The 19,776-nt window shown below is 37.3% G+C and overlaps 1 protein-coding gene across 7 annotated transcripts in view; it reads right to left on the minus strand.

Annotated features, from left to right (window-relative positions):
* Positions 1-725: 725 nt before the first annotated feature.
* Positions 726-19,776, minus strand: part of LOC129732888 (axin) — a 36,931-nt gene continuing 17,880 nt past the window's right edge. For 5 of the 7 annotated variants that reach the window (XM_055694271.1, XM_055694267.1, XM_055694268.1 and 2 more), the window contains 9 exons: positions 11,708-12,082; positions 4,521-5,326; positions 3,758-3,886; positions 3,441-3,546; positions 3,241-3,372; positions 2,808-3,030; positions 2,436-2,748; positions 2,126-2,362; positions 726-2,053 (listed from right to left, as the gene is read on the minus strand). In XM_055694271.1, the coding sequence (XP_055550246.1) occupies positions 1,927-2,053; positions 2,126-2,362; positions 2,436-2,748; positions 2,808-3,030; positions 3,241-3,372; positions 3,441-3,546; positions 3,758-3,886; positions 4,521-5,326; positions 11,708-11,800 (2,166 nt within the window). In that variant the 5' untranslated portion in view covers positions 11,801-12,082 and the 3' untranslated portion in view covers positions 726-1,926. Of the gene's footprint in view, positions 2,054-2,125; positions 2,363-2,435; positions 2,749-2,807; positions 3,031-3,240; positions 3,373-3,440; positions 3,547-3,757; positions 3,887-4,520; positions 5,327-11,707; positions 12,083-18,549; positions 18,726-19,776 lie in introns of those variants that run through there. The other 2 variants (XM_055694273.1, XM_055694274.1) reach the window with 2 other exon arrangements.

A 19,776-nucleotide genomic window follows, 5' to 3' on the forward strand; every position in this document is an offset into this window, starting at 1 on the left:
ACGAAATAAATAAGATAAATGAACATCTGAAAGACAAAGTAGGGCCGCAGATGCAGATAAATCTCTCCTATATCGACATACTTTATAGTAGGCTGTTAGTGTAAAAAACATTAGATGCCGTTCTTCACATTTACGCTTTTCAAGCCCTGGTCCTAGTGGACGCGAAAAGCGGCGCGAAACGAGTCGCCCGGCCGTAGGTTAATGTACAGCTCTACTTACGGCTGTATAATAACCAACGGCCGGGCGAACCGGTTCGCTCCGCTTTTCACGTTTACTATGGCCAGGGCCTTAGAGTTCACTGTGACGTGAAAATTTCATGCCAGTATTCATTTTTTAAGCGCATGGAAAAATCAAACTCGCTCTAAAAAGATCCGATGGAGCGAATTTGCAGGTTGTGGTCGTCTCTTTTTTCCTTCCCTTTTAAACGTATGTCATGCATACCCTAGTGAAAAACTAGGGAAAAGTTGATTTTTATTCGTATGGTCGACCAGTACACTTTCCAATAATTTTGTTGGTTTACAGCTTACCTGCCTCCGATCCAGTTACTGATTCTTTTTCAACCGAAATGTAGAATGGAGATGCATATATTTTGTTTGAATCATTTATGTAGGTTGTTTCTACGTGTCTTCATGCGTATAAAATCCTAATCTGTTGTAGCTTCATATATCAGCCAAGGACACGTGATATACACTGGGTTATAGTGAACCATAGAAAAATATAGTTTCGTTATAATAGCTTTCATTACTTGCCTATCGTAATATGGGTATAAGCTTCTAAATATTTCTCGCAACCACGATTCAACCTTTTTTGCTGTTCCTCTGAACCGCAAGATAGACACGTTCACTATATGCGAAAGAATTAAACAATCATGTATGCAACGTAAGGCTGTGTAAGGATGCTCTGAGAAATGTTCAATTTGGATAATTCGAACCACTAATTCAGTTATCGTTAACGCCTTATCCTATCCAAATGAGTCTTATCTTTCCAACGTATCAACGTTCCTTCCTTATTAGGACAGAAGAGGAGAACATGGTGAGACCATGAGAATGCAGATCTCATGTTGTCTCTGCTATCAATCGGCACAGTTATTGTCTATACACTGGATTCAACTGCGAGCAAGAACATAACAGTTTGCTAAAATGTCGACTTAGATTGTGGAGCATGAGCTTGACGGGTGGCCAAGTTCAGGTCGCGTTTGTCACGATGGGAAGGCAATTTCATTGGACATAAAATAAATAAATGTGTAAATTATTGCATACAGCACGACTTTTCGAGCCGTGTTCTTCGTCTAAAAATAACGTTACTAAATTACAGGAAAAATACTGTTAGACTCCAATTCTCTCCGTTATTTGAAAGATATATATTGCTATTTCTGCGACATTCTTTTTTTATACATCCTATTTTGGTCAGCTCTCGTTTATTTTTTTGTTTCGATACCGCATGGCAATCGTAGTTGACGTTTTGATATAAATCAGTACCAATGGAAATGCGGAGATGCTTTCCACTTGCTAGGTGCACCTTCTGTTTCATTAAAAATGTTTCATGCACACTGCTGAACAACACCTTCCTCCCATTGTCCATTTCAGATTTGTTTACATTAGGGTAGTTTTTAACTTTTACCAAGGCACTTTAACTGTTACATATTTCCAAGCGATTTTAAAGATTTTCGTCATAAACAAGTCTGAGCGTTCGTTAAAATTTTTACAATTAAATTTCACCAGCGAAGAAGCGTTCGGAACATAAGAATATCGTTACATTGAATTGGCATCACCGAATACCAGCCGAAAAAAAAGAGCGCAGAACTGTGTAATGGAAGAAACGCTCAACGCTTGGCCAAATGCTTCTTTCTATAGGCCACCAAGCCTCAGTGGTTAAACGTGACATCGTAGCACAGTATACCTTTCTGATAGTGTCCCGAGTCACGAGTTAGTCCAACGGTTTGACCGTTCCCATCACTTTACCCTCGAACAGGGGTAGCACTTCGTTGTCGTTGCTGATCTCCTCCTGGATCACCGGACTATCCAAATCGTCGCAGCGAGTTTTGAAGAAAAATCTGCGAAACGATTAATAAGAACGTTGTGTATCACACAGAATGGAAAATTTGTGTAAAAATAATGGAACTTACCGATAGTTTCCCTTTTTGGGTAGATAGTCCTTGAACTGCTTGAGCGTAGGCGGATGGCTACCGGGGATTTTTATCCGGTACGGTACCTCTTCGTCGCAGAACAAGTAAACTACGACGGTGAATTCCGTTGCCGTTGAGCTCTGTGGTTTGGCAGGTATTGGTGGTGGCACTAGTGAACTGGAGGTGGCAGCTGGTGGCAATGGCAGAGGCGGTAGCGGGTGCTGATGTCGTTTCGATCTGTTGTGATAAATGTATTTATAAAAAAACATTAGTTTGCTATCAACCAGCTACGACAACTGAGGCACCGAACCTTCTCGCTTCGTCGTCCAGCCGCCTGCTGGACTCCTGCAATAGGTGGGTGGTGTTTCCGATCGACATGTCGGCGTGCATCGTTCGGGAAAGTGGTCGCGAACTGTTTGTACTCATGTTGGGCGGCATATCCTTGCTGCTATACTTGCTTAGGGTATCCGTCGACAGCAAGCTGATCCCACTGTCGGTATAAACCGAAGGCCATTTGTTGTTCAACGGTTTGTTTCGAGGCAAAGGTGGTGCAGCAGGACCAGCCATACTCAAGGGGTGACCTTCTGGCATTGACTTCGAATGTCGCATTGACGATTGTGCACCTAGAAAAAAATCAAAAATTGAGAACTGCGCTTCACGTACAAAGCAGATTTCAACTCACTAATCGATCCACTAGCGAAACTTGCTAACTCGTAACGCCGCGTGCGGTTAATGTTAGGACAGGGTGACATAATGTCTGGCGATCGACTGGGCGTAAGATCCGACCATACCCTGGACACATGTTTATCTAGGATATCCTGATCATTATCGTCTTCCACTTGAAGCTTCTGTCGAATGGCATCCGCAAATGATCGGTTACTCTGGTTCTTGTCTATTTGGTCAATCTGAATAGAAGAATAAATTTGAATATAGTGCCAATCGCAAGGTCTCATGTTTGGCATGAGAAATAATTACTTCGTTTCGACAACGAAATTGATGCAATTTGCTCGATATTATTTTTATTTTACCATGAAATATTTTTACGTGCTCGCGGATCAATAAACCAAATTTGAACAAAGAGCAATTTTTTTCATTGTTATTGCGCGCAAACCTACCTCTCGAACCTTTCTGATGACTTCACCTTCTTTCTCCTGTGCCTGCTGTACTGCCAGCAGTTTCTGCATTAGTTCAGTTTGAAACTGTTCAGTAGATAGCACTTTCGGATGCACGCGCTGACTTCGAGGTATCTGCAGAATACACACAAAAAATTCAATCAAATTGCTGTTATTTTGTCATCAACATCAACCTAACTTACATGCTTAAGATTGTCGTTAAAAATAACGTTCTCGTTGATTTGTCTTTGCTCGAGTGCCGAATGCTGCCGGGATTGGTGCCTTCGTTGCGTGTGAGACTGACCGTCGCTGTAATGAGATACAAACAAATCGAAATAATTTATTAATCTTAAGGAAAAACATCCAATCCTATCAAATTACACGGCACACTCAAAAGGATCAAAAGGAAAGGTGTCTCTAGTGGTGTAAAGTTATCATTTACTAAAACATGTTTCGATTTGAACCAATTCATTAAACACAAAGGTTAAAATCAATTAAAAATTTAAGGCTCAATACTTACTGGTACATGGCCGGTGGTGGCATCTTGTCGGACTCTGTTCTACCCGAACTGAGACTGGCCAGTTCCGAGTCACGGCGGGAGACCGGGTTATAGGATGCATAGTTCATATACACAGAATATCCGTGTGCTCTACATGCAGAAGTGAGAGATATTGGTGTCCCAGGAAATGATGGAAAAGGCGGGTGAATTTTGTAGTGTGGCACCGAGAAGAACGTATTTACAAAGGGTTGTAGGTGGTAGGCGGTGTGTTGGAGGTACGCACGCAAGTAGGGGCAGAATGAATTAAAGCGCGTACAACGGCCATCATGGATGCACAGATGGAATAGGAAAAGATTTCAACGAGAGGGCAAGCGGGAAGCACACAGCGAGCGCATGCGTTTTCGAACGGTAAGGATAACATAACGAAACGATAGTTCAAAAAGCGACAGGAGTGCACACACAAACAAAGGGAACACACAGGATTGGCGATGTGAATAAATGATGATGGAAAATGAAAAAAAGAAAGAAAATAAATATGGTTGAATTAAAACATACAGAAAAATGATAATAATACTCGTCACAGATTTTGCCTTGACAGAAGCATGTATAAGATCAGCACGCTCACGTTACGTTAGCCGCAGCTTTTTGCATTCGTCAAACGGCAAACGATCTGTGTAAAAATTTTCAACTTATAGAGGTATCAAAGCTTTAACGCTACATTGTCTAAATAATGTAAAGCACATTATAGTATAGCAACCACGAAACGCTATAGGCCTTGGCTTACCCGGGTGGTCTCATCTCGAGACGTCTCTTCTGTGTAGCCATAAGCGCATCCTTGGTCAGCGTCATTGCCGGTTTCCCGGCGGGCAAAGTGCCACTACCAGCTCCACTGACGCTAGAGGAAACGGATATGCTACTGCCGGCGATACCAGGCCCAAGAGCCCCGTACAGCTGTTCGATCGAATCGGCGTTGACTAGTTCGGAATCTTCGTGGAGCGTTGGCAAAGCAGCGGAACTATGCATCACCAGTTCCGACATAGAGCTACTGTTCGTCATCGATGACATCGTACCGGTGGAAGTTCCTGATATTCCCAACGGTACTCCGACACAGCTGGGTGCCCCGCTTCCGCTGCCGCTGCTCGTTTGCATATTTTGAATATACTGTATGAACAAATCGGACTGCAGAAAGTTAGGATAGGTCGTACTGCTAATGACCGCCGCCACATCAGCCTGCATCTGATCAAAGATGTCCGGAGCCAGAACGATCTCATTTTTCAGCCCAGCTTTGATCATGTTGCGCATCTGATCGCTAACATGAAGCTTCGAGCCGCGTGGGGCCCGCTTTAAAAAACGCTTGTATATTGCACCGATCAGCTGGGTCATTTTGTCGTTGTCCCGCTGCTGCTTCAGACCCTCGCAGGCGAAGTAAAAGTTGAGCTGGTTCGAGTGTTCATCCCCCTGCAGCTCGACGAAACGCTTGAACAGTTCCGCACCGTCCACATCTTCCAGCAGGCTCGATAGCTTCTGCGACCACCGACAGTAGTTCGGTGGCGAGTCGCGGGATTTTTCCGTATTCAGGTTGTCCGTCATCTGGAAAAGAAATAATATATACAGGCAAATTATAAATGATTACTAGTTTGTAGATTTATTTAGCACCAGCAAGGTTTTGTATACGTAATGCATTTTCAGAGATTCGAATTAAATTTTAAAAAGAAGGCTCTTAAAAAATCACCCTTCAGAGGGATAACTTGAAACCATTCTTAAAGGGATGTAACGATCTTAACCCTAGAAAGGTAGTCTGTGTCAATTTGACTTCTCGCTTTTAGTGACATTTCCCATTAACCTTCTAGAGCCAAAGTTAATTTTTAGGCGGACTTCGGTAGAATCACTATACATCTTTATGAACATTATTCAAGTATTTATTGAAGCTTTTTTGAGGTTTGACTGAAGCCCGTCTAAAGGCGGCACTGGGCACTAGAGGGTTAATAACGTAATGATCACTGATTATTTAATTTTAATCAAAAAAAAAATGCATTTTAAATGATTTAAAAATTATGCATCAATTTAACGCCAAACTAAGATTATCTTTCCAGGGTGAATCAGCAGAAGGTATTTATCACAAGTCATACCGAATCTATCTATTTCTGGAAAACTGTGCGAAGCAGCGTATTTGTGATAATGGTTAAATTATGACTAAAAGTGTTTTTTTTTTGAAAGCCTGCAGGGTTTCTGCATTATTCGTGGCGCCTAGGATAAACCGCACTGACATAAAAACATCTCACTTTACTTGACAGATTTTGTGACAACGCTTTTTTCCTGGTTTGGCAACACCTTTTTAGAATCAAATTAAGCTTTATGGGTGTGAGAATTAAAGCTAATTGGCACCTTTTTTACAAAAGAAGTCTACAGTAGTACTTGTCAAAGAGGTTGAATTTGTCTTCCTTTTTTTGATTTACGCTAATTCTCTCGTTCATTCTCGTTTGATTAAATTAGAACAACGCAGAACAATAAAATAAGAAATTAATTTTAACGCAAAAGAAGTTAAACTTTATAATTTGTACTAATATAACTATTTGTTACTAATTTCTCTATCACGAGGTTTTTCAAATTATAAATGCTATATCAGCTAGTATTCTAACGACAATATGAGAAGGAGAAGATATAAGCTTTGCGATTACGATATCTAGTTTTCAATCATCAATACACGCAACTATATTCAGCGATTAAATCAGGATTTTTTTAACCAAGTCTGTGACAACTAAATTTGTTCACTGTTAACTTAAAATCTTCTAACCCAACAGCAGTGTATATTTGTACACAGAGATTTTCGAGTACAAGGCGTGTTTTTGTAACATTGACTTTGCTGCATTTCCCACAGCTGTTTTTCGTGAAAAATTAGGAATCTAAACATATAAAAATGCAGTTCTGTCTGTCTGTCTGTCTGATCCAAATAGGCTCGGAAACTACTGAACCGATCAGCGTAAAACTTTGTATATATGGATTTTAGGGGTCGAGAAAGGTGACTAAGATAGTTCGAGACCCCTCCCGCTTCTGTAAGGGGTAACAAATATGTCCATATTGGTTCGACACCCTTCCCTCTTCTGGAAGGGAGGGGTACCATACAAATGAAACACAAATTTCTGCACATCTCGAGAATTAACCAAGTGAATGGAACCAAATTCGGCAGGTGAATGTTTTTAGGAGTAACAAAAATGTCCATAATAGTTTGACACCCCTCCTTCTTCTGGAAGAGTGGGGTTTCCTACAAATGAAACTCAGTTTTTTTTTCACAACTCAAGAACTTATCGAGTAAATGGAACCAAATTTAACATGTGAAGCTTTTTGGGGGCAAAAAATATTTTAATGGTGGTTCAACACTTCTCCCACTTCTGGATGGAAGGGCTCTTATAAAAATCTAAACATACAAAAATGCAGCTCTGTCTGTTTGTCTGATCCAAATAGGCTCGGAAACTACTAAAACGATCGGAGTAAAATTTTGTCTACAGGGGTCTCAGGGGCCGAGAAAGGTGACTAAGATAGTTCGAGGCCCCTTCCTCTTCTGGAAGGGAGGGGTCCCATATAAATTTGGTATGTGGATGTTTTTTGGAGTGTTCATATTGGTTCGACATTCTTGCCTCTTCTGGAACGGAGGGGTTCCATACAAATGAAACACAAATTTTTGCACATCTCAAGAACTAACCAAGTAAACTAAACCAAATTTGGCAGGTGGATATTTTTAGGGATAACAAATATATCTAAAATGGCTTGACACCCCTCCCTCTTCTGTACAAATAAAACACAAATTTCGCACAGCTCGAGAACCAATCAACCAAAAACAACCAAATTTGGCATGTGAATGTTTTTATAGTAAACAAATATGTCCATAATGGTTCGACACCCTTTCCTCTTCTGTGAGAAAGTGGTTCCAAACAAATGAAACATAAATTTCTTCTCATCTCGAGAAATAATCAAGTGCAGGTCGGACTCGATTATCCGGAATTTAATTTTTTGGTGTTTATTAAATTTTTGTTTTGAAAATTTACGTTTACCATCCCTTCTGAAAGATTTGTTACCATTGATGTCACTTTCGGCATGTTTGGGACATGTTCGAATTAAGTGAAAATAATAAATGCCAATTTATTTTTTTTTGCTTCTCAGGATTTTACCGAAATGATTTCTGGTTATCATTTAAGTATCATTTAAGTAAAATAAAAAAGGATTTTTTTATGTTCGTTGATAGGAAATTTGAACATTTTTTTCTGTGATTCGATTATCCGGAAAACTTGATTATCCGGAATGATAAATTTTTTCGATGCTCCGGATAATCGAGTCCGACCTGTAAATGGAACCAAATTTGATATGTTGTGGTTCTTTAGAGCAAGAAAATTTTTTATGGTGTAAGGCACCCCTCCCTCTTCTGGAATAGAGGACTCATACAAATGAAACTAAGATGAAAACTTCTTGTTTCGATCCGAAAAATGTCTCCAAATATCATTTTAAAATCCAAGATGGCAACTCCCGGTTACTGAAAAACAGTGAAAAATGATCAAATACCACCCAATATGGGCGTTTCTTTAACCAGAATGATGGTCAGAGGCCAGAAATTGTCTTCAAATCCAAGATGGCGACTTCCGATTTCTGAAAAATAGCCTAAAGTGACCATATACCACCCAATATGAGTAACACCGGAACGATGCAAGGAGCTACAAATTTACCTCAGACACCATTTTGTATTGTAAGATGGCAACTTCTGGGAAACAGCATATTTATTTTTTTATGAGCAAAATTTTTATCTACAACTTTGCCAGACACTAAAAATATTTTTAATCTTTAATAAAGCACTCTATGGGTATTTGATTTTTTTTACAGTCAAAACGTTTGTTTTGTAACCATACACCATACTTCAAATGTTTTTGCCAGGTTTCGCTTATTCATTGCTAAGAACGGCACCACTGAGTGCTCGGTTAGAAATAAATGACAGCTGTCACATTTTTCCGTAAATATCGGTTTAACCTACAGTGTCGGACATGAGTTACGCAACTACTTTGAGGCATGCAAACTAGACTCAAAAAATATAGATTTAAGCGACGCTCATTGCTTTCGGGTTCGGATGTTTTTTTTTTATTTACATCTTTCCAGAGAGGTTGCAGTTATTTATTTTAAAATAACATTGAAATAACATTATGTAAGTTTGGCTGTATTGAGCACTGAATTTTTTTGATAAAACCAATATTGTTACTAGGGATGAGCAATGAGTCCTGGATAAAGGCAGGAATTGAACCGAATGCATAGATAGGCAAGAGGAGACCGTAAGAATGTTGTCTTTGAAACCCGACAAAATCGGCGTTGTTACGAACAACAAAATTCTTATCCAGATATTCGTGCGATATTTAAAAAATCGAAAAAATTCTTATTGCATTGTCTTAAAGTTCAACTTCTAGAGCACATTCACAAATTTTCATAAAAATCTGAGCAACAGGGAGAAAGCTAGAGCAATTTGAAGCGCGTTTCGTCACGGCCACATAAGCTAAACTCACGATTTACGCGTTTATCTGTGAGAAAAATATGCTAAAAATCTAGACAAAAATGTTCCCGTTTTTTTTCCTGCGTTTCATATTTCGATTCAAAGATTATTATTATTATTAGAAAAAATAATTTCAACAACGATGAGCGTACGGTAGACCTGCGCACGGATCATATTATCAGTGGCGGCGGGGCCATACACAAATGTCCACGCTTGTCCACGGGAGGGATAAAATAATAAAACGATAATATCTACGATATTTTTCACAAAAAAATGGAAATTAAATGTCATTTTCAGCTATATTCCAGATAAATGTCGAATCACTTTATTCATGACCTCTTCGTTTTTTTTTAGAAAGATTCTTCAGACCTGTCGAGAACCTCTCAAGAATTTGATGTAAAATAGGATATATTTGAGCGTGTTTATGCGTTCTAAGTTAAATTCGATATATTTTTTGCTTGAGTTTGGAATTTTTTCTGGTTTATTGCGATTTTTTTAAGGTTTTTAGATACTAATTGGAATCAATTTTTAGAAGTTTTTTGGTTTAAAAGTTTCTCTGCTGCTTCGAATGGCTTTGTTGTTCAATTTGAAACTAATTTCTGTTGTGGCCTTTCTGCTATTTTTTTTTTTCTTTCGTATGCCTTTGAGGTGCTTCCAGTTATTTCAGAGTGCATTTTTGATTATGTTTTTATATCCTGGGTTTTCCAAACTGTGAGAACATTCTTTTTGTTTAGAATATATTTGAGCCGTTTCGAGGAATTTTCATAACTTAATTTTAATTCAAGTTTTTTCTTACTTCTCCTACGTTTTTAGATTTTCATTTTTTTCCCATGACATATTTTAGTCACTTAAAGTTGTATGCAAGACTATTTTTATTTCGACTTCTTCTGAATTTTGGGGATGTTTTTTAGCGTAAACTTTTATATGCTTTCTTCTTTCTTCAAGAAACTTTAGTTAGGGTTATTTGGGATAAATTTCTGAAGTAACTTTTAACCTTTTCCTGACGCTCAATTTACAAAAATTTTCTGTAACGTCAATGTTTGCTTTGATCTTTTCTAATCCTTTGGTATATTTCTCAGCCCTTTTAGGCTTAATCTTGATGGGATTCTTTTCATTTATGGCTTTTCTGGTCTAGGTGGTTTTGGGCTGAGTCTGAAATAATTATTGTTATTTTTTGCTAACATTTCTCATGGCTTATCACAAACTAAACCACAAAATCAATCGTTTTACAATTTTTCTTTGCAAGAAAATGTCCACGTGAACAAAAGGGGCTAGTCTAACTTTACAGGTTGTGTACCAGAAGTCAAAATCTTATAGATTTTCTGTTAGAGTAGGTGTGCCTCAAGGTTCAACTCTGCGTTAAGTCCCGTATAATTGAGTCATTTCAAATCTTCCTGATTCACCGTCAGGATGCAAAAAGCCGTTGTTCTGTGATGACACAAGCACTTCCGTAAAGGGAAAAAATCTTCGTGTCATATGCACTACCCATGATCGCAAAGTTGTAACATTTGCAAAATTTGTTGTTCGAGTAAACGACACTTTTAAATTTTGACCTTAAATGCATTGTTCCCAAAATATCTTGCAAATGGATAGTTCAACTGAACTTAATATTATGAAGAAAGTACTACTTTATACTATGTATACATTGAACATAACCTTTGAAGTTAGATTTGTTGAAAGTATGACAACGATATTTTAATGCCGTCACTTTCAAGTTACTTTTGGAATATAACACAGCGGAATTGAAGTTTTTCTTGGTTTCAACGACCATAAGCTGAACTCCTGAAATGGATCACCGTTGGTTGGTTACCGGGACAGAATAACTTCCGAGTTACAGTGTATGCTGATGTAGATGGCAGCTTTCTGACGAAAAAGTTCAAAAATTAATGTAACGATTATGCGGATATCCACGCTATGTGACAAAACAACTTGGTAATTTTTACAACTTTTTTCGAACAAACATAATTATATTTTTGCATATGTATAAAGTACATACATACTATTTCAAGCATTTCCCTATAAAAACACGAAACCCATAAAATACCGAATGTTAAAGTTAAGCGATCAAAGGCAAGTAATCAAATGCAAAAAAGCTTGGATATTTTCTCGCCCTACTCACAAAAGTTGAGTTATCAAAATAAAGGTAGGTACCTGGATCCAAATTACGATAAAAACTCATTATCAAAAAGGACATTGAGAGTATACAAGTAGGATTAAATATATGAGGTGTTTATATCTTCTCATTAACAGAAATTCTAACATCGTTCAAATGACTTACAAGCAAATTTCTAGATCAGTAATACTTTTTGCTATACCGATCTGTTTAAGCTGTTGTTTCAAAAGAAAGGGTTCAGTATATTTCATACTGAAAGTGATATTCAAGCGCTCTGCTCTGTCCTGGAACTAAGCGTACGAGGTAATCTAAGTTTTACAAATCCAAAACTTACCTTACGACGACTTTCTTTTCCTGGTACGGGTGGTCTAGGTCCACTAGACAGGCAGGCAGTGTCATCAAATTTGTATGAGTTGTACTGACTCATCGGAAAACTGTTTGCGGTTTGCGGATGGCCGGCACGGAAGACGATTTGGCGAAGGTTAGCGTTCACACGTCCTTCGAGGCAAAGCTGACTGCATTGAAAATTGGCGCCGAAAAGTTTCACTCGATTGAAAGATTGCGTTTTCCTTCCTGTGAGGTGCAACTCAATTGTGGTTATCCCAATTGATATTTGGATAACAGGTCTGCGGTTTTATCAGCAGCAATGAAAATAAGTCTCCTTTATCGAAATCGTTGTGTGTGTTCCAATAGGTGAGTTTTGAGTTATCTGAAAAGCATGACAGGTGAGGAAACGATGCGGTTAAAATTATGAACCATAATACAATTAGGTTGTAAAAATTCAACATTTACTGTGTTGCATGGAAAGACAAGAAGAAGCTCGCCGCCCTAATAAATGAAAATGTATTTCAAAACCAACTCGACAGCTCAGCATGTTATAGCGATTCGTATATTCCACGCATGAATTCATTTGTATTGCTACCCCCATTCCATTGTTCGATGTTGAAGGATCAATTCATCCTCTACATAGACGTCATGTACTTACCTACCCTTCAAAGCGCATATACATAAGGATATCGCAAATGGTTGGCAGAAAAACAAATACAAATTATTCGAAAATTCCATGGTTACACGCAAGAAAAAACCCACAGTACACGGGGAGTACATTCCGAACCCAACTCAATATGTAGGAGTTTGAGAAAGAATCATCGCAGACGAACGCTGATTTTTAAAAAACCTACGAATCAACGTCACGCCCTTGTTAGGCATGAATAGATCTCAACTAGAAAATGTCACCAAGCCACCGCTCAGGTTTGAGTTTTCCGTCCCCCAACAGTCGCGTCAAGCAGCCATTTGCGCTCGCGAAGAGACCATTTGTTAGATGAAGAACCAATTGCACGAATGAGGTTCGCGTTGTTGATAAGTAAAACCCACAGACGAGCAAAAGAGAGAAATGGTCGAAATATGGTTGCATAATAACGGTCTATCCTGTTGAGTCGAGAAGGCTTATTTTCATTGTTTGGAAAAAACAAGGGTGTATTTGCCCCCAGCATCAGTTGGAACAAGCTCTTGATTTATTTGTGATTTCCAACATGTTATTGTTGGCGTCGTTCATTAAAAGATATCTGTACATTATTGTTGTTTGATTTGACATTGATTCAAAAATAATTTGAATTGATTGAGACGTTTTTGCAATTTAAATATAGGATTTCGGCTCAATCTTCAGGGGGTAAATGATGTCCAAGATCGTCAATTTCTTGCATGATGGTTCTTCATAATGCAGAGTACCTCTTTGCAAAATATTAGTTCTCTATGACTTCATTAACTCCCCGGACCATAACAGGTAAAACCTGACGATAATAGAGCCGATACCCTACAATAATAATATTTCAAGCACAACCGTGTGTGCGGTTTCCAATAGCCGAATATGTTTGTATTCCAACTTGGGAATAAACTAAATGAGACAGAAAAAGTTTTATCTTGGTAGGTCGATTCCAAACTCCACCACGTTTGTTATGCGTCCTTTTAAATTGCTTCCCTGTAGCCGAACATCATTATCATCTTGGTGAATTTTACAAACGTTGACCAAACGCATCGTTTTAATATTTTTTCAACCATTTTCAACCGTCCCACCGTTTTATCATTTTGTACCGCTTTTTGGACACTTTTTGAAAAAAATAAAAAAAAAACTTTGTTGTGATAAACTATTTATGAAAACAGAGTCCACTACAGTTGCACCGTTAAAATATCTTTCGAAATGAAAACAAAAAACTAAGTTGCCAGAAATTTGCTACAGTTACTGAGTACAGTATGAGCCTTTCTGGTAATACCGCACCCCTGAGATGGATATTCTTTATAATAAATGGCAGGTACCTAAATGGACTAACGAAAAACTGCGATTGCAGATCACGAGAACCATAATAATTGTTAGGTTAAATTTCGATCTTCAAGTGACAAACTTCCTGATCTTATTTCCAATAATCACACTCTACTGTAAATTTCATGCTAAAGTGCTTTTTTGGAAGGTTCATCAAAGTAACGAATAATAGTTTGTACTTTACCCCGCTTTTTGAAATCATTTGTCCCGTTTTACTCCTTACTGTGAAGGAAAATGAAGATCAGCCTTACTTTACACAATTTGACTGTTTTGGGATGCAACTATTCTTTTATAATATTTGCGTTCGGAGCATGATTTGTTTTTTTAGTATCTGTCTGTTAGCTCTTTGATAAAAAGCTAACCATTTTTTTTATTCATAGCACCCTAATATATTTTAATGTTCCAGTCTCGCTATTAACACCAGCAAATGATGAGGAATTTGATAAGGTCAATGTTTTCCAACCATTTTGGCTCCACGACCCCTTTTGCTAAACAAAAAAATACCGCGGCGCCCTTCGCGAAGTACAGAGAGCTTTGCGGTCACCCAAAAGCATTTCAAATACAAGTTATACAACACGAGGCTGCGTTTCATAGTCTTGTGTCGTCCTGCAAGTCTAATTTGTTTTCGTCTTGGTCTTAATACGCAGAAGAGTTGAAAATCCGCTTACACAGAGATATCTAGAAAGAAATTTCAATTACCTGTCAAGTTTACCAAGAGCGTCGCGGCCCCCCTAGAAGAGTCCCGCGGCCCCCTTGCCAGTCGCGGACCCCCGGTTGGGAACCACTGGTTAAAACCATTATTATTACAGTCATATCTCGATATAAGGCAACCTCGATATAACGTAACTTTTTAAGATGTACTGAAATTGGAAATAAATGATACAGCAACTGTTTTCAAAAAATGTTTGTAGTAAGTTTTAAAACCAATGAAACCAATGCGAAAATTGTCATAAATGGGCATAAGCAAGGTTTAAAAATACTAATAGGCGATGGGAAATAGGTTTTCACGCATCTTTGAGTAACCATCAGCAGTCTTGCGTCAATTAAAAAAAATTTTTTTTTGCTTGTTGAAAATTGTCTTAAATGGGCATAAGAATGGTTCGAAAATACTGATAGGTGATGGGAAATAGGTTTTCATGCATTTTAGAGTAACCTCTTGTATCAATTTAAAAAAAAAATCTTTTTTGATTGTTGGAAATATTTCTAAATGGGTATAAGAAAGGTTTAAAAATACTGATAGGTTATGGGAAATAGGTTTCCGCTCATCTTTGAGTAACCTTTTTTACTTCGATATAACGTAGCTCGATATAACGTAACGGGAATAAAAATAAAGTTGCCTTATATCGAGGTATGACTGTATTATTATTTTAAAAATATCCAACTATAAGTGCTATCTGACTTGAATCAGAATCTTCTTGAGTCATTTTTTCGGAGCTTTAGTGATTCAAAAATGATCCTACGCGTGATGTTTTTTTCTCTCACCCAATATTATTACAACATGTGATATAGCTTTTTGCAGTTCAAAAAACGATTTTAACAAACAGAAATGCATTTTTTTTAAAACCAGACATCAAGCAGTGCATTCATGAAGTTTAGTAATCTAACTGAATTAAAATCGCGAAACAGCCTTTGAAAAGCTTGCATTTAAGGGGTTATATACCTTTTTAGTATTCAAAAAATCGAAAAAAAAATATTGCATTATCTTAAAGCACAACTTCTGGAGATCATTTTCACAAATTTTCATAAAGATCTGAGCAATAAGGAGAAAGTTAGAGCGATTTGAAGCGGGCCTCACGGCCGCATAAGCTAAACTTGAAACTTTACATGCGTTTATCTCGAAATGGTGTTTCTCAACAAATGACTTTGCCGTGCTTACGGATGCGATGAAACTACTAAATCAATTTTCTTCATCGTTTTTCAATGTTCTTTATCAAATTCCCCGGTCATTGAACGATCGTTTTTTGATACACGAAGTTTAACTTTGTTTCCACTGAAAACAAAATACCTATAAAATCGTTGAGATACCCGACACACTTCTAAACAAATGAAAAAATATGAGTTTTTTCAATTCAGTTGATCTACTGGGTCTCTATCGTAAACACCGCAAACCTCTGCAAAAAAAGCGTTTTGGGGAAACGGCCATTACTTCACGAATAATTGTTATTTCTTATGAACAAAAGCATTTTGTTGTTGTTGAATAGCTGAACTTTCAGAAAATCACTACTTTTAGCAATAAAAAAGGTGCTACACGTTAAAAAAATACAAAACTAACCTCTTTTTTGTCGAGCAAAAAGGTATATAACCCCTTAAGACTTTTTGATGGTTTCTCAAAATTCTTTGAATGAAAAAATTGGTCGATGAAAACAGGTCCACTTGAACAGTTTAAAAATCTTCACCAAAACGTACCAGTTTTTTATACCGAATACTCTCTAGGATTATATCATATCTTCCACTGATAAATGTCCTTTCTTCCGTTAGTAAATCCGATTAAAGATAACAAAATACATTTTTTGCTGAATCTCAGAAATTATTGGTAGTTAGTAGTAGGGATGTTACGGCTATCCGTATCCGCATCCGCAAATGCGGAACATCTGCATGAAAATTGATATTCGCATTCGCATCCGCATCATACCATGCAGATAATGAAAAAATATCGCTTTATAAAATATTGTTGAAAAAGATGAAAGTTGAAGATGTCTGCAAAATCATATCCGTAACATCCCTAATTAGTAGGGAGTAGTAGCGCATTCGCATCCGCATCATAGCATGCAAATATTGAAAAAAATATAACTTCATGAAACATTGAAAAATTTTCCTTGGTGTATTTACTGCTCACTTAAATATTTTTTGCACTGGGGAGGGACATGGTCATGTGAAATAAGAAAAATGAAACGCAAGGGATACTAGGGATATCCGCATCCGCGAATGCGGAACATTCGCATGAAAATTGACATCCGCATCTACATCTGCATCCGTAATCACACATCCGCATGCGCATCCGCATCTGCAGATGTCTCCGTGGTAGTTAGTCTATTCGAATTCTATCCGGTAGTTAGTCGATATCCGAAATTGTTCATCAAGCAAGTCATCGTATGACCGAATTTCTACTAGAAGATTAAGATTATTCATGATCCAGGGCTTTGACTTTTTTCACGATAGAAAACATTGCGTAAATCTCATTCCAATTTGGTCGCAAATCTCTACGTTGACATCATTGTTTTATTTCTATATAATAATATCTAATGCTAAGGGTTTTCCGATTTTTGGAAAAAAATTTCATAACTCTGTAAGTAATACCTTCTAAGATAATGTGTCATGATCGGAGCAATTTAGACTATTTTCATGGTACATAAATTTTCATTAACATTTTTATCATTATTATCGTACTAAATCATGAACAAATTGCGTTTGTCGAAACTATTTTACAAAAACAATAATATATAGCTAATTCGCGGTAATTTCTTTCAAATACAGGTCGGACTCAATTATTCGGAGTACCGTCTGCCGGGGTGAGATTAAGCCACGGGGGTGAGATTGAGCCAAAACGGGAAATGTTTGTATGTTAAATTACTTGAGATTTCCAAAACCTAATACCTCAAATTCAATACTTTATGAAACATGACATATTTATTCACAACTTAAAATGGAATATAGATAACATCAGTGAACTGTTTCGCTTAAAGAATGTTTCAAAGTACAGGGTGAAAAACATGCACAAAAAACGTTATCTAAAAATGTCCTAGGAAGTCTGCAGACTTTGTATATTTTGTAACAAAAAAATCCCCTAATTACAGTGTTTAGTCCCACGTCACCATTTCATACAACCCTAGGGCTGTATACCTTGTAGTATTTATTGAATAGTAGAAAAATTTTGCATATAAAAATTGTTCTGATCATGGCACATTTTCGGACTGTTTCGGGTCATGATGTATTACCTAGCTACATTTTTTGGGCTATTGAATCGTATGTTCTAAGCATATGACTACTGAATTAGCAGCTAGAAATAAAGTCCCAAAACGGTATATCCGATTCTGAGAGGTTATACTGGATTGGGATGAATGAAATCAGAATATTATGAAAGTAATGAAAGATGTATGATTTTGTGTTGATTTCTGTCGAGGATCAACAATATTCGGACACAGGCTGAGTTCTTTGGATCGATGATTAAAAAACTGAGCAGCTGTTGTGCAGCATTTTGTGTTTATTGAAAGCACATTTGAAAGCCTTCTAGCTTTTTTGAGTGCTTTTAGGATGGATTCTGGCGCTTTTCGGTATTTTGTTTTAATATAGTTTGAGGATTATTTCAAAATTTAGAGTGTAATGAATATTTTTTTCAAAAAAAAATCAGCCAACGTTCTGATGACTTTTCACTAAATTTATAAAGTTCTAAAGCTCCTTCAATAGAATTAGAAAGTTTTTTCAATAGATTTTCAATGTTTTGTTTGATATCATTGTTTACCGTATTAATAATATGAAAAATATGAGAATCGCCAAACTCTTTTAATTTTTGTTTGCAAATTCGCATTTTAATAAAAGCTATAATGCGGATTGCCGGATTTCTTTGAGAAAGAGTGAAAAAAGTAAGGTGGATTATAACATTGTTTTGTTGATTTTGGGTATGATTCGTAATTTGCTCTCATCGGAACTGTTATTTGTATAGAGCATGCACAACAAGAACTGAGACAAACAAAACCAATCACGCTTCGTTTCGTTGCATAACACAGACATACAGTATGCTTTCTTACATCACCAGTTGTCCAGATGTTCAGAAGAATCATCGCAAATGTGAAAATTATACAGCAAAAAAAGAAATGTGACTGAGAACTTTCGGAGGAAGTTTAGGCTAACAGGTAAATTACCTCTCCGCTCGTTATCGAAGCGTGCATGTTGAAAGCGTATTTATGAAAATCATGTTGTGAATTATGTTCGACGTCGAACATGAAATGGTTATCCGTACAGTTAAACGAACAATACAACAGCTGCCAACCGCTCCAGTTACAGTGGAGCGCAGATTGGAGTGGCGTCCAGATTAAACCTGGAAGTTAAGAATTTCAGATTGTTAACTTGTTAGAATGTTCAGACTGCAGAAAACAGTAAATTTTGCAAATTATTCTGACCTTTGGCAGTTCCTGATTACCATTTTCTAGGAATTTTTGTGGATTTTCGCAAAACAGCAGCGTTTTTCTGTATTTTACACTGGAGTACAAGACTCTGTCAATTTACTACAACTTATTTTTAGGTAAATAATCGAGCCTATTACTACATTCAATCTTATACTAATGCGCCTTGTGTAGAGGGCATGCATTTTTGGGTAGATTTTGAAATGCATAAATGAAAGCTTGATCGTGATTTCGAATTTCCGAATTAAAGACATTTTTTTAAGCATAATAAATAGAAACATTCAAATTATACAGATTCAATGCCTAGAGCTAACTAACAGTTCTAAGACTGACAGCAAATAGCAGAAACAGATGCAGAATTGAAAGATTTCCTGAGTCGGTTTGAAATTATAGCTTTCAAGCTTTTGAGATTAAAAATTAATCAACCATTTCCAGCACAGCAGTCATTATGTACTTAAAAGATTGATATCCCTTCGTTAGCAGTCGCGCAAGGACCTACAATGATGGAAGCACCAGCGTCATTCATGCATTAGAGGACAGGCATGCACTTCGAGTACCTGCCTCTGCGATAGGAGCAAAAAAAACTTATTTACTTTGCCGTTCATTTCATTTTCGCAACCAACAATAGGTAGTCATTATTTTTCTTACTGCGGAGTAATAACAGAAGGGTGAAACCGAAAGGGGCTGGAACCTTTGCTAGTAGTACAATCGGAATTGGGTAGGTATACGGGTGTGTGTACACCCCTCCCTGTCAGGAACTGAACGAGAAAGGGGTCGATTTCAACAGGGATTATTGAATTTTTAAGACGTTAGATTGCTCGATGGTCAAGGTGTTAAAGTATCTAAGAATATAGTAAAAGGCATAAATAAGAATTCAATCTTTTTGAAATGCTGCACTGTTTTACTAATTAATTTGGAAAAATTTAGGATGAGTCCCGAGCTCGTCAAAAGCCAAAATTTCAAGTC

This window comes from Wyeomyia smithii, chromosome 3, assembly GCF_029784165.1.
Source record: "Wyeomyia smithii strain HCP4-BCI-WySm-NY-G18 chromosome 3, ASM2978416v1, whole genome shotgun sequence".
In the NCBI taxonomy this organism is placed as follows: Eukaryota; Metazoa; Arthropoda; class Insecta; order Diptera; family Culicidae; genus Wyeomyia; species Wyeomyia smithii.